This window comes from Temnothorax americanus, unplaced genomic scaffold, assembly GCF_048541705.1.
Source record: "Temnothorax americanus isolate GAGA-0224 unplaced genomic scaffold, ASM4854170v1 Scaffold23, whole genome shotgun sequence".
Lineage (NCBI taxonomy): Eukaryota > Metazoa > Arthropoda > Insecta > Hymenoptera > Formicidae > Temnothorax > Temnothorax americanus.
This window is the reverse complement of record NW_027509371.1, coordinates 3,051,796-3,072,567: the sequence shown is the minus strand read 5'-3', so window position 1 is coordinate 3,072,567 and position 20,772 is coordinate 3,051,796. Positions and strand designations below refer to the sequence as shown.

The window sequence follows — 20,772 nt, the reverse complement described above, 5'->3', positions numbered from 1 at the left end:
CTTTCAATTAGGTATTAATAATTTGCAAGAAGACATTAATATGTTTTGATAGGGAAATAATTGAGCAGTTATCTTTTTGATATCTTTATTTCCATAAAACGTAAGATATATGTATAACGAAACTACATTTTAACAAAATTAAAAGATCGCGATTTAAAATCAGCGCTGAAAAGGACCGAACTCAAACACGTATCTTTGCAAAAAATAACCGCAGAACGATTTTAAAACGTGTTTTAAAGCTTAAAGTTTCAGCTTTTAAGCATTCAAAAACTGAAGCTTTAAGCTTTAAAACGCGTTTTTAAGCATTGCTCTGCGATTATTTTTCGCAAAGATACGTGACTTTGAATTCGGTCCTTTTTAGAGTTGATTTTAAGCGATCCTTTAATTTTGTTGAGAAGTGTATTTAATCGAGAAAGGGGGGAGATACTTAATTATTATAAAAATTATATTATTTTATTTTATCTAAAATTCTATCGATTTTCTGCAACCACGAGTTAATGGTCGTGTCGAGGATAGAAGAAGAGTTTAATTAGTCCTCGTAGAGACCAGTAGAGACATGTATCCCGAACGTGATACCGAGTGCAGGGGTGACGAAAAAGAAACAAAAAAATACTCGGTTAGACGATAGCACTCGTCGGACGGAGTTATCAAGTTGGTACTTGACTCGAAGTACTTCATCTGATGTGCCACGCAGGAGCTATTACACGAGCCGTGCTTTTTCTCTTCGGTCTTACAGCGTGACCATCGGAGGAGGGTTGACGAACCTGCTGGGCAGTCACGTCTAATACATATATTCAATGCAGACAATGCCGTGACAAATAATTTTTGGCGAATGGTATAACGTTCTATATGTAAAAATCGCGAAAAGAACGTCGTGAAATGTGCAAATAAAACATATAAATAAAGTGACTATAAACGTGAAAATAATTTAGAGAATTTGAAGATTCACATAAGAACTATATTTTCAAGATTTACAATATAAAATAAATATAGTTTATCAAAATATATGATGTTACTTATTGTTAGAATATCGTGGGACTCATACAATTTAATTAGAAACAAAGATGTTTAATATCGATTATCTAAAAATTACCAAAATATATACCAAATAGTGACGTTTTTAAAACCTCCATGAAACCTCTTTGAAATAAGATCAACTTTAAATTTTTTAATTTAATTGTTTTTTAAGTTTTGCGTTTTGGCGGATGGATTTTCTAATAATCAAATAATTCACAAAATATATCTTCCGTTACCTTCGTATTCGTATTGTGATTATTTAACTAGCCTGTATAATACTGGGACTGCCCTCTTTTTGATACAGAACCTTATGAAGCCTTTATCGAGTAGTTCAAGAGAAAAATATTACGTGGAACATCACATAAAAATTTTCATCGATTTTTTCATCGACTTTTCCAAAAAAACGCCTGATTTTCAAATTAAATTTTTTTTTTTATAGAAACTTGTACACTTTTACAGGAACTTTTATTTATAGGAAAATTTACTCTTTTACTTCCATTTTTCTTTTGATTTCACAAATTCCTCCTTTTTAAGATTTCGATATATGTATATAGATATATGTAATTCGTATAGAATTATATTTTATACTTGAATAATTTCTAGCGATTTTTCTTGTGTTACTGTGAAATTTATGTTGACAGTGACTGTAACATTCTTTATTAAAAAAGTATAAAGAATGATTTTGATATATAAATATTTTATGCATTATTTTACAGTAACTTTAAAATTATATTTTAAATTGCTTAAATCGCTTTATTTGTTAAAAATGATGCACATTTCGGAATCAATTATAGTTTATTAATATAGTTTATCATACGCGAAATCGAGTAATACACTGATGATTTCGATCAATCTTTCCAATATTGCATGTAATATCAATTTCGAATCAATAATACCAAAATCGCTGAATAAGTTACCTTCTATTAGACATTGTAATTTCTTCCGTTTAAATTCGTCGACATTTGAACACGATCGGCATTTAAAATAGTGTTGATAAAATTAATCCTTCATCATAACTATTGTTTAAATTTTCGATCAAGTTCGCGAAAATCACATATAATTTTTTAATTGCAATATTGGCTGCGTTTTATAAGTAAAATAATAAAATGCAAACACGTGTTTACATTATACAGGTACAATAATTCATAATATTGAACGCGTCGACTAATTAACTTTGTGTTTCTCGTCAGAATTAATTTCATATACTTTTCGTTTCTGAATTATTCTATTCGGTCAACTATAACAATGTGTCTGAAGCGTTGATTATCATATCGATCAGCGAGCGAGTGCGCAATTCGATCCGCCGCGCCGGTCGCGACGCGCGTCACCGTCGCTTTTATCGGGGTGATACGATACGGCGCGATAGATAGATAGTGGAAGCGAAGTACGGCTAAGCCGCCGGCAACACGCCCACCTGCAGGGTAAATGAAAGATCAGCCGGATCGCAAACAGTGGCTCGAGTGGCTATATCCGCGCGCTCGAGGGCCGGAATGTCAGCCCGAGGCCGACGATATCCCCGTGTGTGCGTGCGTGAGCGCCGGATGAGGGCCAGAAAAAACAAGAGCGGACGGTCAATCGCGACAATGCGCGTATTCATTTTCAGACACCGTCACGTAAAGGCACCACCGCCATCGCCACCGTAGTGCCAGAAATAAAAGTCCTGGAACAGCTCGGTTCCTTTTCAATAATATTGCTCTTCCTACGGAAGAGATATCCGGAAGAGACAAGCTCTCTCTTCGTCTTATTATTCGACAAAAATGATACAATCGATACGTATAGTACCGTTCTGACAAACGGCAAACTGGTATTCTCCACGGCATGTTTGACCTTGACACACGAATAAACTCTTCGAAGAGGGAACAATTTTCCGGATTATCCGTCGCTCACCGTACCTTTCATGTCAGTTAACCATTTACAGGGGTGGTTAATATTTGAATACATATCTGTATGTCAATTTCTCGGTTCTCCTTAGGATATCAAACGTGTAGTTTCTTGTATAACCACCGTGATATTCCCAAACCACGTTGCTATTGGCATCATTGTTCATCGACCCTCGGAGTTTACGTATCTAGAATGCGCTCTTGTAATCTGTAATGGGATGTAAACGTATGCGTTGCGTAAATATTTGTATACGTTGATTTACTGGTTACCCAGGCGAGTTGGCCGCAAATATTTCGCACGTGTTACATGCCGTCAAGGAATTTTATCCTCCATTGAATTTTAGATTCGCAAAATTTTGTTAGAGTCGGATAAAATCGCAAAAGAAAATCATTCACTATATTTATAATGAAAAGACCCCTTTTTTATAATCTGTCCTTTACTATAGAATATTTCTAATAACCTTGTTATTAATTTTAGATGCGGTACCTATATTTATCAATTTTTATGTGTTTTTAATTATTGTATTATTATTTCCATTTGAGATTATTTTGCGCGTGTGTATCTCTCATCAGTTCTTTCTTGTACAATTTAATTCTAATAATGGTACAACAAATCATTTCTCTCGTTTTCGGTAAAAGGAAAGTTTGTAATACCCAATGTAAAATCCATCAACTTTTTCGTTACATCAGTTTTTTATTTTTTGGTGCGATCCTGGAATTATGCACGAGAAGTAATAACTACCAGACTTTTGTTTTAACTAACGTCATTTCGGTTAACTATTCTGGTATTCAGAACAGGCACGTCTGACTTTTTTTTAAACACTTATTAGACATTTCAGAGATTGAGCCTATACCGAAGAGAACAAAGATTTTTCGTCCAAATTGAACCGAACGTAACTTGACTATTCGCTGACATAATTTTGGGTAATACACGCCGTAGTCGTCCGGCTTCCTGCCTCCTATATCCGTTTATACGTAATCTCATGCGGTTGGAGAGCAGAGTAAAGACGCATGCAGAGCACCGAGCCGACATCGAGCGGTGGTGACGGGCGGCCAATATTGTCAAGGCAAAGAGGGCAAACAGCGTTCGAGTGTTTGCTCGTGGAAACCGTTAACGCTCTCGAAGTGGGGTTTTAACCATGCTCGATCGACCGACGAATGCACGCGTAATTTATGCGGCGTGACGAACAGGCCGTTCGGCACAGTCGGCCGGAATAAATTCCCCGTATAAAGTTTGAAAAACTGCGTCGCGCGCACACGATATTGCGGAAAGACTTGGTGTGAGGGATGCTCGCTACGAGCGGATCACACGTGGCATTTGATTTTTTTTTTTTTTTTTTTCATTTTTGCGAACTCTTTTGTGCGAGAGAAAAATTATTTGACATCACGCGATACGTTGCGCGTAAATCTGCCGAAATAAATTTGCATGTTAAATTTTCGGAGATAGAAATTTATGAAAAATATTCACGCAATAAAATTGCCAATGAACGATAAGTAGACGCTCGCGACTAAAAAAATTGAGGTTTTAATATTTTACCGAATAAATTTTGTGTAATTTGTTCTATACAAAATTTATCTTGTTATTTTTAATCAACTTTATTTATTATTTTAAAACCTTTATTAAAATCACCTTTCAAAATTTTACCTTTTCATGAAAATTAAATGAAAATTTAATTGTTCGTTGCGACACAAAGTATAAAATCCTTCTTTAAAACTTTCGATATAATTAAATTGAAAATAAGATGATACTTGTCCATTCATAACAGTCTGTTTTTTGAGAAGTTTAATTTTTAATAGCATACGCGTCTCCACAAGTACGGGTAACGATTTGGTCAATAATATTTTTTAATCCCTATCTTACGGTTTTGGATTCTCGTACAATATAATGTTTTACATTGTTCTTTTTTACATAGTTCTTTTTAAATCTACAGCTTACTTTACTTTACTTTACTTTTTTATATTTATATGTTTACATTTTCAATTACTCATACATTTACTGTCTGCCTGTCTCTCTCTCTCTCTCTCTCTCTCTCTCTCTCTCTCTCTCTTTCTTTCTCTCTCTCTCTCTCTCTCTCTCTCTCTCTCTCTCTTTCTGTCTTTTTTACATTATACAGTATTCTATATTTTTTAAGTATTTTACTAATTATCTTATATTTATATGTGTAAATTTGAAACAATTTGGCCAATGATTAGCTTTTTCTGATGACGATCGGTAGTTTATCGAAACTTGTACCTCGAGGATGTTGCTCTAGTACGTGAGGTTCATCGTTAAGTGTGCATCTAACCGCTGCGCTGTAACGATGCACATGTACGTACCTAATGAGATTAAGAGCGCATTCGGGCTCGCTGGCTTTCAAGACTGTGCTTTGACCGACTTGCTCGAGTGCTTGCAGTATTGGCTTTTCGTGTATGCGAGGTACGGTGCGTAACGTGCCGTGGACACCCGCAGGCTCGGCAGCTTGTTAATTTTATGGATATAGCTTGTACTTCTTGCGAGAGTTCATAGGCGCGTAATACAGCGGACTTCTGGAAAGCATACAAACTAGAACGCTTGAACGAAGTTTGACGTCCTGATAGAATAGGATCAACACGGCCAACCTGCATGAAAAAGAGTTAAAGTAGGTAGCTTTTTATTAAAAAGCCCCGTTTGAAAATGTTTGAAAATTAAAAGAAAACAGCGAGAGAAGTGCATGTGCGGAGGACGTATGTTTGAGGCGCCTTGAGGCACGTTGCATTCGAAATTGTTTCATTTTTTAGTTTATTATTTTAATACGAAACATAAATAATAAATTGATAAATGATATACTTTTCCCTTCGCAAGATATTATATTTAAAATGAAATTTGAATTTAATTTTACTATTTTCACATGCCATTTTGTAAATTATATTATGCTGCAATATTATTAAAAGATAATATTCTGTTAAAGTTTATATTGTTAAAAGAGAGATATAATTTTAAAATGTTCCAGTCTGTATGTGATCCGTCTATTTATGATTGAGATAGCTTCAAAAAGCTGACAAGTGTAATTTATTTCGTTCAAATATTTCGTTAAAGGGAAATTGTTCATCCAAGAAATTCGTTAAACACGTGAAACATGCAATATGCCGTGTAATTCGAAATACCTTTAATCTTTAGGGGTAGATCAAGTGCTCCTTTATAGTAAGAAATATTTGTTACTAAAGTAAATACCCGAGATCTACAAGGAGAAACTTCCTCTTGCACTTGTACGAGCTTCTAGAAATACTCCATGTAGATGACGATAAATGCACGTGAAAAGTGCCATACTTGCGCAACTCACTCAAAGGACAATCAATCGCGAGAACGATCTTATCGAAATTTAAAATGTAGTCGACTTTGTTTCATTAAATTGCAGGGTATAACCTGTTTTTAAATATTAAACGTGTCTTATACAAGCCAGGTTTAATCGATTCTGCATCTACTTCTTTTATAACTATGTTTTATCTTGATATGAAATTAATAACATTAATGTAATAGCATTATTACATTAAATAATAATATTGATCGGATCTGAGTTAGCATACAAATATTAGTAATGCATAAACAAGATAATTATTATTTCACTTTATTAATTTTCAAAATTTCTGTTTGTATTAATATTTTTACGTGATGACATTTATATATATTACTAGCTGGTTACCCGGGCTTCGCCCGGGAATCGTTTTCCTTCAAACAAACTACTTCATTTCCAACATTATATGTTGTCTAATTTACGCTAATTTTAAGATATTCGGCCTTTTTTTTTGTTTCTCGTTGGAGAAGGAAAATGCCTAATGCATACCCTGGGCCCTAATGCATACCCCTAGGAATTCTACCCCTGTTTTATACACAATTCTTTAAGATTCGGTAAATTATTTTCCGAAAAATTGGAAAAATTTTGGATACCGTTTCCCAAAAAGATCGGTAACGAAAAACTGTGCAGTTTATAGCACTCCCCGGGAAATTCTACCCGTTTTATATACAATTCTTTAAAATTTGGTAAATTATTTCCCGAAAAATTGGAAAAATTTCGGATACCGGTTCCCAAAAAGATCGGTAACAAAAAACTATACACTCTATAACACTCCCCGGAAAATTCTACCCCTATTATATTTTATATATTTTTGGTAAAATTTCGGTCAAATAGTTTAAGAGTGTATAAAGAATAGACATACAGACATTCTATTTTATTTATATCAACACGGAGAAAATTTTATATTAAATTTTACTATGCTGTCGCACCAACTGCGGACAATCAAGACGCCCAAGTTTAAATGCTATAGTCTTATAGTAAAATTACTATGTCCATAGCATTTAGTGCTTCGATCATAGCATTATTATGTATAGCATTGAATGCTATGATCGTAGCATTAAATGCTATGGACATAGTAAATTTACTATAAGACTATAGCATTTAAACTTGGGCGTCTTGATGGTCCGCAGTTGGTGCGGCAGCATAGTAAAATTTAATATAAAATTTTCTCCGTGAAGAGACACGGTAGTGTCTCGCGCCAAGTATGTACATACACGCGGAGCAAGACCGACCGTGACTCTTTTACGTGACGCGACGGGTTGCGAGTATAGATAATACTCGCAGAGAATTTTATTAATATGAATTATATTATAGATAACAGTATATTATATAAAATAAGCGATGCTGTTCAAAATTAATGTCATGTATATAATATGTCGTGTACGTAAATGTAAACTTATATAAAATATAGTTAATAAAAAATGTGAGTTATATAATATAAAATGATTTTATGATATACACATTATAGAAATAACCGTTTCTTCACCGATAGCACGCACTCGTTGTATCAGAATTATGAATGTGTAATTTTAGGACACTTCCTATAAACGCAAGGGAGTCAAACGTATATACGAGATGCGAAAAAGAAAACGTGCCGTGAAGCTACAGTATCGTATAACTGAAAATTAAATCGGGCCGTAAAGGCAGAGGTTGTCGTTAAACGGCTTTCCCTGTCTTCTCTTTTAATCGGATACTTTATAGTGCAATTAATTGCGCGAAATTGGACCTCTATGTTGCAGATTTCATTACGCGCAGTTTTATTCGCGTCGCTGATTACTCCGGTAATCCTATAAGAACGACCGGAAACGGAGCTTTCATTACACCCTTCGGCGCGAGGCACGAGCAATCGATATTGCCCCACTTAAATTATTTTACGTGCCGAATGTGACTTGTTGCGCGAGGTCAGAGTTGCATGTGCATATGCGTTCGATATGTCAGAAGCGTGAAAATTATAGGTCTTTCTTGTAAAGTGATGTCTGATGCCAAAATAGCGATTAGAAAGGTAAAATTTTCAGTTGCAGTTTGATACAAGTCTTTAAGTCTTCTCTTTTTTTTACCCATTGAATTAAACTCGAACGATTTTATTTAATTCTAAGTTTTTAGAAAAAAAAATACAAAAAAGAAGATAAATGGAATTTGATTATTAATTTTTATGATTTATTATTATTAAGGTAATTAAACAGAACAATTATTTTTTTAGCGAGTAATAGATTGATATGTTGGACAATTACGACATTTACAACCATTATTGTAGCGAATTTGTAAAGAAAATTGCAATATTAACGTTTTAATTGATTTTAGTCGTGCTTATCTTCTTGACGCCGAAACCATAAATTACTTCATGAAATTGCTTCGTAAAACTTTGTTCGTTTTTCGCAGGTGGATAGTGTTCAGCGTCTTTTTACGTAGTATAAAATTGCGAGCTAATCTCCGTGGTTGAAAATGTGCGTATTAATAAATTATGAGAATCAAATTGCTTTTTTTTTCTCTCAGAGGTACGATATAGATGATGTTAATACGAACTTCATTAGTTTAAGGTAGTTGTGTCACAAAACCCATTTTCATAGGAATTTTTTAAAATTTGAACAGCATATTAATGTAAACACGCTCTACACACACGTGCAAGTAGAAAAAGCTTGACTATACCAAAGTTGAAATAATGGAAATCAATCTTAGCACTTTTTACATGTATCGTAGGACGAAAACGGCTTCCTATATCACGTTTGTAATTGTAGCGATCAAACTACTCATAGGATTTTAATGAAAAACAAAGAGATGACAAAGAAACTTGTAAAAATATTCTTACAAAAGTACAAGACCCTTATTTATTTAGTTTTGAAGCAATTGTTACACAAAGTACACAATTTCTCATAGCGGTGGACGCATACGACAGCTAACCTGTAAAAATCTTGCAACACTGCGCATATGAAAATTAGATATATATGTAGTTCAGACATTGCCGCTAAAGCTTTATGTCTTTTCTTTAATACTTTTTTTTTCATTAATCTTCCTTTGTATAATGTTCAACAGATATTTCCGCTTCTATTTCTTCTATTTATTCAAAATAACCTCGATAGAGCATACTAACGCGAGCGTCGCGAGTTAATCTCGATGGTATTTGACATTACTGACGCGAGTGAAAACAGTAAAAACAGTACAAGCTCAGTCAAACTACATAGATAAGTAGAGTTTTTCGTACATTATCGTATTGCAGTGTGACCATTATTTTTTACTAATACTGTCGCGATACAACTACCTTAATTAATGGCTACGTTTACACCCTGAAATTAGGCCGCGGCCTGTATGTACCTCAAATTCGACCTAAATTATTTAGCCCGCCTGCTGTAAACAGTTGATAGACGACCGGACCTGACTTCAGATCAGGCCGCGTATTTTAGACCCGACCTGAAATCGGCCGTTATCATTTGCGATGTAAACGCGCGATCAAGCGCGACGCGTCCTAAAAGCTTCATTTGCTTGTTCGGATTCGCTGCAATTCAGGGCGATCCCAAATATGATCCCGTCAATTTTTAGGTTTCTTTCGGTGTAAACGAATGATGACTAGACCTACTTCGGGCCACAATATAGGTCAGGCCGCGATCAGGTCGCTGGGTGTAAACGTAGCCAATGATATTTTATTATAAATTCTCATTTTGTATATAGAAACAAAGAAAAGTGTATAGCAATTTAAACTGTACTTTTATTGCTATTTGCGACCGGAAGTGGTATTGCTTGCGTTCACGCGATTGGCTGCTTGCGACTAATGTAGAACGACCCTTAAATTCACATTTGACGCGAAAATAACATTTTTAAATTAGTCTCTGATCTTTTTTAAATTAAATTATGCTTAATTGCTTTCCTGATGAATTTATTTTGGCCTGTTTACTTTTGTCAGTGGAGATATTGCAAATTTGCTGAACACAGATTAACGTTTTAAGATTGATAAAGGGTGAAAATTATGCAATCAAAATTCCTAATCCAGTTATTTGTTAATTATTTTTATTTTTTTTCACATTTTGGCGTGTACGTATCGCAAGCAGAAGCGTAAAATTCAATATGCCCCGCACATATTCGCCGAATATTTATTGACCTTTTAACGATGGAGGCCGCTATAGATTCTATCTCCTCGATCGCGTTTGACACTGGACACTGGTCCTAGCTGGTCGTACATCATTTTCTTCTATCTTGTCTCCGGCACACACGCAACCGGGATTTTCAACCGCTTCAGTTGCCACTTATGACGGAGTGCTTCTGGAAGCGGTGTTTCCGGAAGTCCGCTATCGTCCGAATAACGGTCGTTGCTTAACTCGTCCAAATCGCGTTGGCTTAACACGTGAACCTACGTGAGAACAACCTGATTATCGCTTGATTTATTACATGTCTGATAAAAACTACGTTTCACATATGTATGTATACACTTCATATTGGCCTTTAATTCCTAAGCGTTTATTGAAATTTGACGTGTATAATCTGATGATTTACGTGTCAAATGAAATTTTTTGGAATATCATAAATAGGTTTTTATTTAGAATTTTATTGCGCAAGTATTCAGCCAATACTGCGCAATGCGTTGTAATTTTAAGATTTATCTCTGAAAAATAATTAATGATACGGAGGACAGGTTGCTATAAGATGTTATAATGTACCATATTGATGTAATTTACTGCTCTACAAGTTTCTCGGATGAATAATCACGTAAATTAATACTATTAATTAGAATTGGCCGGCAAGTGAATTCTTATTATGAACGAATATAACAAGATGTCAACTACAGGTTAATTAATCTTTGATATTAACGGTTAGCATTCCTTGTGAATAATACAATTACGAACGCGTAACGTATTGCTGCGTACGAGTAATTCTCTAACCACGCTGTTAAATGTTGTTACACATCCTTGTTTAACATTCTCCCGTATCTCTGATGGATAAAAATAGACGGTGCAGAAAATAATAAGTGTTGTGTATTTTTATGTTTTTTCTGCGTTGGAAACTACATTCTCCATGTTTTTTTTTTTTTTTTTTTTTTAAAAACCGACAGAAACCATATCTTGTAGTGTTTTTTTTCTAAATGTCAATGCATGGTAACGTAACAATTAAATACACGTTATACAATGACATAACATTATTAACCCTAGAGAGTCTTTATGAATTTTCTCATACGTGAAATGCTCCAAGCGGGGTAATAAATTACCCCAAACTTGTACCGCGTGTATAATGTTTCTATTTGTTGTTAGACAACTTTTTAATAGATAATTTTGTTTGTTCTTTAATAGGGAAAACGATAGTAGTCATCAATTTGCGGTAATAAAAAAAACCAAAAAACAGTAAAAAAATTTCTAAAAACAAGAAAGAAAACAAAAATTGGGCTGAAATGACTATTTTTATAAAAATGCTGTAGTTTTTCATAAAATTCACCGATTTTAAAAATTCCAACGGATTTTGAAAGATGAATAGACAACCTTCAAAGGCATGTAAGCGATTTTTTCGTTTTTTAAAAAAAAAAACATATTTGTTTGAACATCTGAAGTAGAGGAAATGATGAATAACTGTCGGATGGGAAAAATCGCAAGAAATGGAAAGTAAAACAGATTCTGTCGCTTATTATTTATTTGAAAGGTAGTCAAAAGTTATAAAAGTATATGAAAACAGTAAAATTAACTCCACAAAAACTTTACAAAGTTTTAATCAGTTGCTGTGCAAGAACAACAAAAATGAAATAATTGACCGAATCTTAAAGAATTATATATGAAACAGGGGTAGAATTTTTCGGAGAGTGCTATAAAATGTATAATTTTTCGTTACCGATTTTCACAAAAAATCTGAAATATAGGGGAGACCGGGGCTAAGCCGACAACGGGGCGAATTTGACACTAGGCTTTTTGCCAATTTAAATCTATCGTAGAAACTTGCCTTTGCTACTGTAAATGCGTCTTTATGTGCCAGTATTATCAACGGAATTTGGTAACATTCTGAGTTATAGTGTAATTTTTAACGCGACATAAGCGTTTTTGATGGTAAAAAGTAATTTTTCTGATCTCTCGAAAATGTCTACTCTTTCATCGAGCTTTATACTCTTGCGAATTTACCGGTAAGTGATTTTGATGGGAAATTCGATGCTTTATACAAATCCGATAATAATTTTTGCATATTTTCAAAATTTTTATATTTTTGGAATAACAAAAGTAAAAAACGACGTTCGGGGCAAAGTCGACAGGGGCTAAGTCGACACGCTGTTTTATTGGTTCCCAATAATAAACGATGCTTGTAATGCAGCATATGGCTCATGATAAACGTGTGCGCACGTATAATCGCGAATTTACTTGCATAAATTGTTTTTCAGACATGAGTTCAGATGAAAATAATTGAATGTTCAACAATTTTTGTTCTCATTATTTCCAACGATTGTTTTACTTAATTCCAAATTTTTGTACTTTCTAAATACACGATAAACAAATGTATATTTAGTTTCAGACAATAAAAAATAAGTTCCAGATCAAATTGTGTCGATCAGGCAAAGTGTCGAGTTTACGCCGGCATTTTTCAATTTGAAAATTTGTCTTCGCGTCACTTTTCCTTTCCTGGCGGCAAAACAAAGCGACGTACAGCAAAACTTCTTCAATCAATTTTGTACCTGAAGAAACACTCTTTAAATATATACCATTGAAAAAATTTGCTTAAAAATTTTAATTAAATATTAAAAATTGCCTTTGAAATATAGTGTCGGCTTAGCCCCGGTCTCTCCTACTTTTCTGTGGTAAATGTCGAACGTAAACGGCCAAAGGGGATAATACGTTACCCCAAACGATTTTCTTTTTCGGTTTTCAGCTGCTGCACGGATCTAACGCCACTCGCTGAATGACGGAGGTCGACTGCCGGATGACTAAACTGAATTATGGTTAGGGTCTCGGTATGAAAACTAATCTTCCTAAGGCAGGGGCGCAATTTGAATTTCGCGCGGGGTAACGTATTACCCCAGAAAGACTCTCTAGGGTTAAAAAGCAACAGAGAACAGCAGAGTGATGCCGGTATTTCATACCGTCATTCTGGCGAAACGGAGATAGGATTCAGACGTATAGCTATAGCATATTCAATACAACATTACATAATCAAAGCGTGTCAAAAAGCGTAATTAAACGTACGTCTATTGCATAACTGATGTAGCGTGCAGATTTGTTCGATATCGCGGCGCGGTGCGACTTATTACAGTTACTACCGCGGCGGACGGCGATGTTTATCCGGATGACGATGGGACGCCCGGTGATCAATAAGCTGAGAGTTAGCGCGCGGTCGGCGCTAATTAAAGTTGTGTATACTTGCACAATACTCGACAACCACTTGGGCGCACCTCTAATAGCGGGCGGCGAGCGATTCGCTACTTCGCGCTACGGATTATTATCGATTGTCACGCAATCTTACCGTGTAGTACAGCAGTCGGCAGGAATTGAACTTGCCGCTCAGGCAGGCTTTCGGCTTGCAGCTCGACGCGGTCAGATATCTCGGATAATGCCCCTCGTCCAGATCCCTTATTTCGTACTGCGTTTCGCAGGTGCACGGCAGAGACTGCGAACAAACGTGCCTTCGTGTCAAGCACTATAATCAAGGCACTAATTAATAGCGCGGAAATTACACGTTAATTGAAAAGTCGAATTGTACTAGCTTGTTGTCGAGTTAAATTATATTTTCCATCGTGAGACTGTAAACAGCGTCTTTTTTACGTCGCATGTGCGTAAACACTGGGACGTTGCAGGGAAAAAAATCAAGATAACAGTCCTTCGTGATGAAATTAATTAATTAAATACACGAAGCGATGCTACACACAATATTTACCTTGCATTGCCGGATAGCTTTTTGTTACGAGTTAATTTTTGACTTTCCGACGAGATAAATTTCCATACGACACGCAATATATGTATATATCTGTCGAGTATTGTACTTTTCCGTGGTTGACAGTTGTTTCATCACTGCAAAGTGATTTACGGAGCTGAAGCGAAATAATTGAATATAACGTAACAAAAAAGGAACAACGCTCTTTTTGAAATTTGGATTGCCACGCGTTTAATCGCTCGTTATCTCGTTATCGCAAAATGTAATTGCAATTTTCCATTTTAGCATAAAAAAATCATTATTTGCTGTCGCAGTTGTCATGTCTGAATAAATCTGGGTGACCTTTAGCATTATAATATCGGCGACACGCGTGCAGAAACCTTCGCGTTTCAACATAATAATTTAGAAAATAATTGCGAAAATAATTACCGCGCGCGTTTAATAAGCTTTGCACGCACGAAAGCGCCCGATACCAGGAGGGATCGAATACATTTACACCCGGGGTAGCTTCCACGAGGAAAAAGGTATCTTTAAGTACGTCACTTTTATCCTCTCCATAAATTATTTAAACAAAGAAACCACTTCGGTTGACAGTCAAGCGTCATAGTCCAGTCACTATGTACATTTAAAAAAGACATAATTCTGACCCAGGATTTTTCTTTTTGGGGGTGTTGGGGGGATCAAGAAAAGCTTAATCTCAAGTTTTCGACCTTTGTTTCCCGCTTGCTTTTTTTACGGGAGTAAAAAATGTGAAAAATGGTTTTTCCGCGATAATTCGGTTTCTAATAAAGTTACAAGGTCGAATCGAAGCTCATTTTAAAGTTTTTTTACGCTCTACAAATTATATCGTATGACATTTTTACGTATGATCGATTGTTTTCGAGACATCGAACGAGAAAGGGAAATAAAAAAGTATGAGAGATATTTAGTTTTTTCTTTTTACTCATTATTGTCGTCCAAAATTGCAAAAATGCTTCAAATGAAACTTGTAGAGCGTAAAAAACCTACAATTTTTATTTGTTATTCATTTCATTTCGTTGAAAATTACGCCTTGTAGAGCGCCTCAAAGTGGAGAGTCGTCGCCATCGCGTCAGCGATAAAGTATTTCTTTTTTATAAACTTACTTCACAAATATTGTCACTTAGATATAAAACTGCACGCTTTCATGTATTCTTCAATGAAACGGTAAGTGTAATTAAGAAAACTTGACGGTTTCAAAATAGCTACAATAATTTCAGGCTTTGCAAGATTTATTTGCAACTTTGAGGCGTAGTGCGATATGGAAATTTCAACGAAATTAAAGTAATAAATAAGAACATTTTACGAATTTTATTGCTGTGCAAGTTTTATTTGAAGCGTTTATACAGATTCGTGTGCGAAAAACGATAAAATAGAAAAAAACGAACAAAAATGCTCAATTTTTCCTTTTCTCTTTCGATATCTCGAAAACTATCGATCGTACGCCAAAATATCACTGAACGTAACTTGTAGAGCGGGAAAAATCCTATAAAAAACACCTATTATGTTACTTATTTGCGTCAATGAAGTCGGAAATCTTAGCAAAAGCGTTCGGTGCCGCGTATCGACGTAACCAACGCGCCGCTAACGCGATGACGACGACTCTCCACTTTAAGGCGCTCTACAAGGCGTAATTTTCAACGAAATAAAATAAATAACAAATAGAATTTGTAGGTTTTTATACGCTCTACAAGTTTTATTTGATGCATTTGTGCAAATTCGGACGACCATAATGAGTAAAAGAAAAAACTAAATATATCTCTCTCATACTTTTTTATTTCCCTTTCTCGTTCGATGTCTCGAAAACAATCGATCATACGTAAAAATGTCATACGACATAATTTGTAGAGCGTAAAAAAAGCTTTAAAATGAGCTCCGATTCGACCTTGTAACTTTATTAGAAACCGAGTTATCGCGGAAAAACCATTTTTTCACATTTTTTACTCCCGTAAAAAAAGCAAGCGGGAAACAGAGGTCGAAAACTTGAGATTAAGCTTTTCTTGAGCCCCCCAACACCCCCCAAAAGAAAAATCCTGGGTCAGAATTATGTCTTTTATAATCCGTTTTTTGTACATAGTGACTGGACTATCAAGTGCAGCCGAAGCACTCAACTTCGTTGTGTACTCGATGAATTCGTAATTTAAACTTGGCTGAAACGCGCGACAGCGTCATGTAACGAAGATACTTGTTCGCAGAAAAAGTTTACGGAAGGGAATGTCTTAGGAAATATGCAAACGCACTCTCGTTACGAGACGCGGTTGCAGACCGACGTCCTCGGCGCCGGTGACACGCTTGACCTCGCCAAGGCCCTCGGGACGGAAGTTACGCTTGTCCTCGTAGAGGAACGCGTTCCGGTTGCCCTCGGACACATCCTCGCGATCCTCCAGCAAGAACTCCGGCGCGATAATCTGCTCCTTCCACCGGCCGATCGACAAGACTTCTCCCGTGCCCTCCGCCGACAAACCGTGGACCATTACCTGATTTCGTCAGTCATTCAAACGTGTAATTGAAGTAATCAATACGTGAGATCCGTTTATATTGTCGCGTATATAGAATGGAATTCTTCTATCGAAATTTTATATCTATATATAGATATAAAATTTCGATAATATGTAGGTATATTAAGTTCAATGACAACAGACACGGATCATTTCTCTTCTATATATAGGAATAATTTTAATTTTTTTTCTTAATTGAAATATAAAAGAAATATTCGAATCATGAGTTATCAAAATGACACAATAAGAAAATCTGGCCGGATTTATTTAAAAGAAAATATATAAGCATTTTCATGATGTGAATCACCTTCGAAGCATAATTGTTAAGACATAATGTCAAATATTAAATACCTGCAATACATAATGACTACAATCAAAATTTTTCTCAATGAAATAAAAACGACCAAAGTGTGTTGACTGAATTCATTAAAATCTGTCGTCTAAAATAAGGACCGCCAATTTTGTGATATTTCCAAGATGAATTTTTCATCTAATTTTTCCGTCTAACGCTTTACGCGGCGCTTTAAATTAACGCTAAGTAATACATTAAGTATTGTGTTTACACAAACGCAAGCACAGTACATATAATAAATTGCAGGAGGGTCGCAACACAGTCGTATCTGATGCTTACGCAAAGAACAAGGAATTTCATCCTTCCCGGGACACGTCTCGTACAAGCCATCGCCCTACACTGAGGACTTGTCTCCAACATCCGTTCCTTATATACGAAATTATGAAAATAATAGCGGTCCTATATTCCGCGGCGATAGGTAAGATCCCATTACATTGCCGCTATAATGCCATTAATGCCACTCGATATCCGTCCGAAGGGGGATGCGTGGATTTCAGGCAGTCTTTGTTCGGGCTCAGTACGCAGTATCTATGTCTTTTGTCTCTCTCGTGTCTATTCACCGTCCATAAATAACTGTACTCTTTTCCTTCGGACGAGAGGTCTTCCCGAAACTTCGGCCCCTACCCCACGGAGACACGGATCGCGGAATATAAGGGCGTCCACCAATTCCATTCGAAACATTTGCTCTAACGCCGCCGCTGGTGTAACGTTGCAACGCGCGGCTATAACGTCGACACCTATAAAACTCCAATTTCACGATACCTGTCCGCTGTTTACTACCGTGACGCAAAACAATGTGCAACGCTAAATTGACAAATGCGTTTGGGACACAGACAGCGCGGGATGGCTTTCGAAATAAAGCTTACCTACAGTTTTCAAGCGAGCCACACACGGTACGAACGCCCGCTCGCAAAGCTCGGAAATTTCACGTGTATCACCTCGGTTTCGATGTAGCACGTATGACGGTACGTGTAACGTGTATTAAACCATATGTATCATGAATGTTTGTTAAAATTTACATCGTTACATTATTTTTGTAACATAATGATACACGGATGAGAGAATATTTTATTGTTATATTTTATACCGTTAAATTCACTACAAACTTGGGACAACTTTGGCAACCAAAGGAATTTTTGAAATATACAAAAGACATTTTTCAAACAACGTGATAAAAATTACCAAGCAGATTGATAATTTTTAAAAAATTATTGCCCAGATATATTTTAGTAAAATTAATCAAACATATTTTATATTTTAATGTAATAGATATTAACATTTTTTATTATGGTAGATATTAATCAGAATAGCTCGCATAAAATTTTTTGTAGTACCTACATATTATCCCACAACTACCATGATTTACAGGGTAAATTCTAAGAGAAAATTTTCTCCGTGAGAGGAACTGATACAAATTATGGCATACAAATTACATTGTTTAATGACTATTTTATATTGCTTGCAAGCGATTGACAGATTGCTTTAAAGTTTAAAAGATGGATCCTATTTCCTACTTTCAGCCATCCTTTTTCAGATATTACCATCACAGAAGCGATCTTAACTCAAACTTCTTCTTTCGATTATCTATATTGATCGTAACAGTTTTGTCTTTATTCCCCAGTTTGTAATAGAGCAACATTAACAAAAACGATCTGTTATATTTATTCATTTAAATTATCTTCTCCTTTCCTTAAGTATACGTCTAAGAAGTTTTTACTGATGCAATTTCTCACGCCAGGCAATCACGACGAAAACTTCCGCGAAAGATTTATGGTGTTTCGTTCTCAATTGTTATTGACGAGCGAAATCACGTTCGGATGAGCAATCGATGGATGCATCGAAGGTATCGAAGATCGCAGCTCGGCGTTTAACGAGCTCGTCATAAGTTTTAACGACGAGCTATTGGGATTCGCGCGAGGATCGTTCTCCCCCGGGCGACATTAGTACGAGTTAACCAAGCGGGCGATACGCGAAAATGTCATTACTACCCCGCTGTAATATACACACACGTAGAGGGATAATGAAAACACACGACCCACCCCTCATTACCGTGCCGCGCCGTGAGATTCGCGCGCGACGAAATTACGTAACGCGTTTCGGAGCGTCGTGCAGACCGAATCGCGACGTGCGTCAGATTGCGTAACCCCGCGCAGGAATGCTTTCCAATGTTCACCGTTATTAATGTTTCTCCGTTGCGCGCGATTGTATCAAATTGCAAAAGACCTGGTGAAAGGATCTCTAATAGACAGCGTCGTCGCTAGTTGCAATAACAATAGCGCATGCGACAGACGAGAGTTACATATCGCAGTGATTCAAGCTAATATATGAAATAATCGAGCTAAATTGATCGCGTTAAGGCGATATTGAGAGACATTCTTTAGAGAATAATGTTACCTATGTTTGTGAATATCCAGATCCACCACCGCGAAACGTAATATCTTGTTATCTTGTATATTCCACGAGTCATCCTCATTTCGCGTGATTAAAGATCATATTCGATATCAACTTACACTGTTAAATTCATAAGCCCGTATTCGGAACGCACTTTTACCGATAAATGCGCGCATTTATTTCTGAGATGCTATAACATGTGTATAACATGAACTGTAACATCTCAGAAATAAACGCGAGCATTTATCGATAAATGTGTGTTCGGAATACGGGCCGTAGTGTCAAATTATACTCAATTTGAGTCAATTTTAACCATTCATATAGGTCGCCACTGCTTCTACTCCGTATGTCGTTAATTTAACTAAAAAGAATGTAATTGTATAACAATAAAGTAAGTGAAAATACGCGACCGTACATGATACACAATCAAATCAAGGGAAAAGTCGTTAAACGGTCAGGACTGGATCTTGGTTGCCTAATAATATTATGTAAGTGAATTTTACACACAATTCTTCGCTTTAGCAAACCACACGCCGTTACTTTCGGACATAACGCAGTCGTAACCAAAGCTAGACGGTACAATCACATGATTAAATTGATTGTCAATTTAATCATACTATATATAACATGCACAAAAAAATTAGAAATAAATGATATGAGAAATACAGGATATATATATGCATATATAGGATAGGATACGTGAAATATATAAAGGATATGTTGTTAAAAATAATACCCCAGCTAGGAGATTCAAACCTGGATCTCCCTGACAATTCTGTGACGGGCGTCTAATTCGATCACTGAGGCATGTAATTTGTACGCAAAAGTCATTCAAATAATATTATTAGGTAATCAAGATTCAGTCCTTGTCGTTTCAACGGCGTTTCCCACGATTTGAATGTTATTTGAACTAAATCAATGCAGTTAAAATAATACTGTCTTGCGTTAAAATCATCAACACCCGCACATGGTAGCTAAAAATAACAAAATGTTATTTATTTTAAAGTATTAGTTTAAATTTCATCCTTTAATATTTATAACAGTGTACATACATGTCATATTTTAATCCGTGCAGATATGTGTATTTTAATAACTGAAAGCGATATAATTTATCTTAAAATTTTTCTATACCAAAAATCTAAAATAATTTGAAATTTGAATTAAATACTTCTAACAGAGGAGAAAACACGAGTTCTTATTCTTACTTTGTAATATGCCATTTTTGAGCCGGCACTCGATTTTTATACTTCAATTTCGTTTCGTATTTCCTCGTTTGCGTTTGCCGTTGCGTCATTTCTGCATTACTTACGCGCGACAAATATAAACGATAAACGGTGCATACAGACACGTGCGATTTTCAGGGCCAAGAATTATTTTCTGCACCAGATACGCGAGCGTGATCGATCGCGGACAGTCGCCTCCCCTCATCCCATGCAGTTCGTGGTTTTCGCATTTATTTGCGTGTGTACAGGATCAGTCCG

At 35.9% G+C, this 20,772-nt stretch overlaps 1 protein-coding gene across 2 annotated transcripts; it reads right to left on the bottom strand.

The window, feature by feature from the left end:
• Window positions 1-10,190: 10,190 nt before the first annotated feature.
• On the bottom strand, window positions 10,191-17,235 carry LOC143898419 (prothoracicotropic hormone-like). 2 transcript variants are annotated; one of them, XM_077407881.1, is made up of 4 exons: window positions 17,180-17,235; window positions 16,291-16,527; window positions 13,625-13,798; window positions 10,191-10,547 (listed from the first exon to the last, which is right to left on the bottom strand). In XM_077407881.1, exons 1-4 carry the CDS (start codon window positions 17,228-17,230, stop codon window positions 10,389-10,391), a joined length of 621 nt encoding a protein of 206 aa, XP_077264007.1. In that variant the 5' UTR covers window positions 17,231-17,235; the 3' UTR covers window positions 10,191-10,388. The 2 variants fall into 2 exon arrangements, with proteins under 2 accessions (XP_077264007.1, XP_077264008.1); XM_077407882.1 differs by having other exon boundaries at window positions 13,625-13,768.
• Between the last annotated feature and the right edge of the window lie 3,537 nt (window positions 17,236-20,772).

What these genes read in the sequence shown, in the direction of transcription:
- LOC143898419 (XM_077407881.1), bottom strand. Translation starts at nt 17,230, where the DNA reads ATGGCTTGTACGAGACGTGTCCCGGGAAGGATGAAATTCCTTGTTCTT. An exon ending in AACCGCGTCTCGTAACGAGA is followed by an intron (nt 13,799 to 16,290) that starts GTGCGTTTGCAT and finishes CCTTGATTATAG; the next exon opens with TGCTTGACACGAAGGCACGT. An exon ending in GCCGACTGCTGTACTACACG is followed by an intron (nt 10,548 to 13,624) that starts GTAAGATTGCGT and finishes GTTCTCACGTAG; the next exon opens with GTTCACGTGTTAAGCCAACG.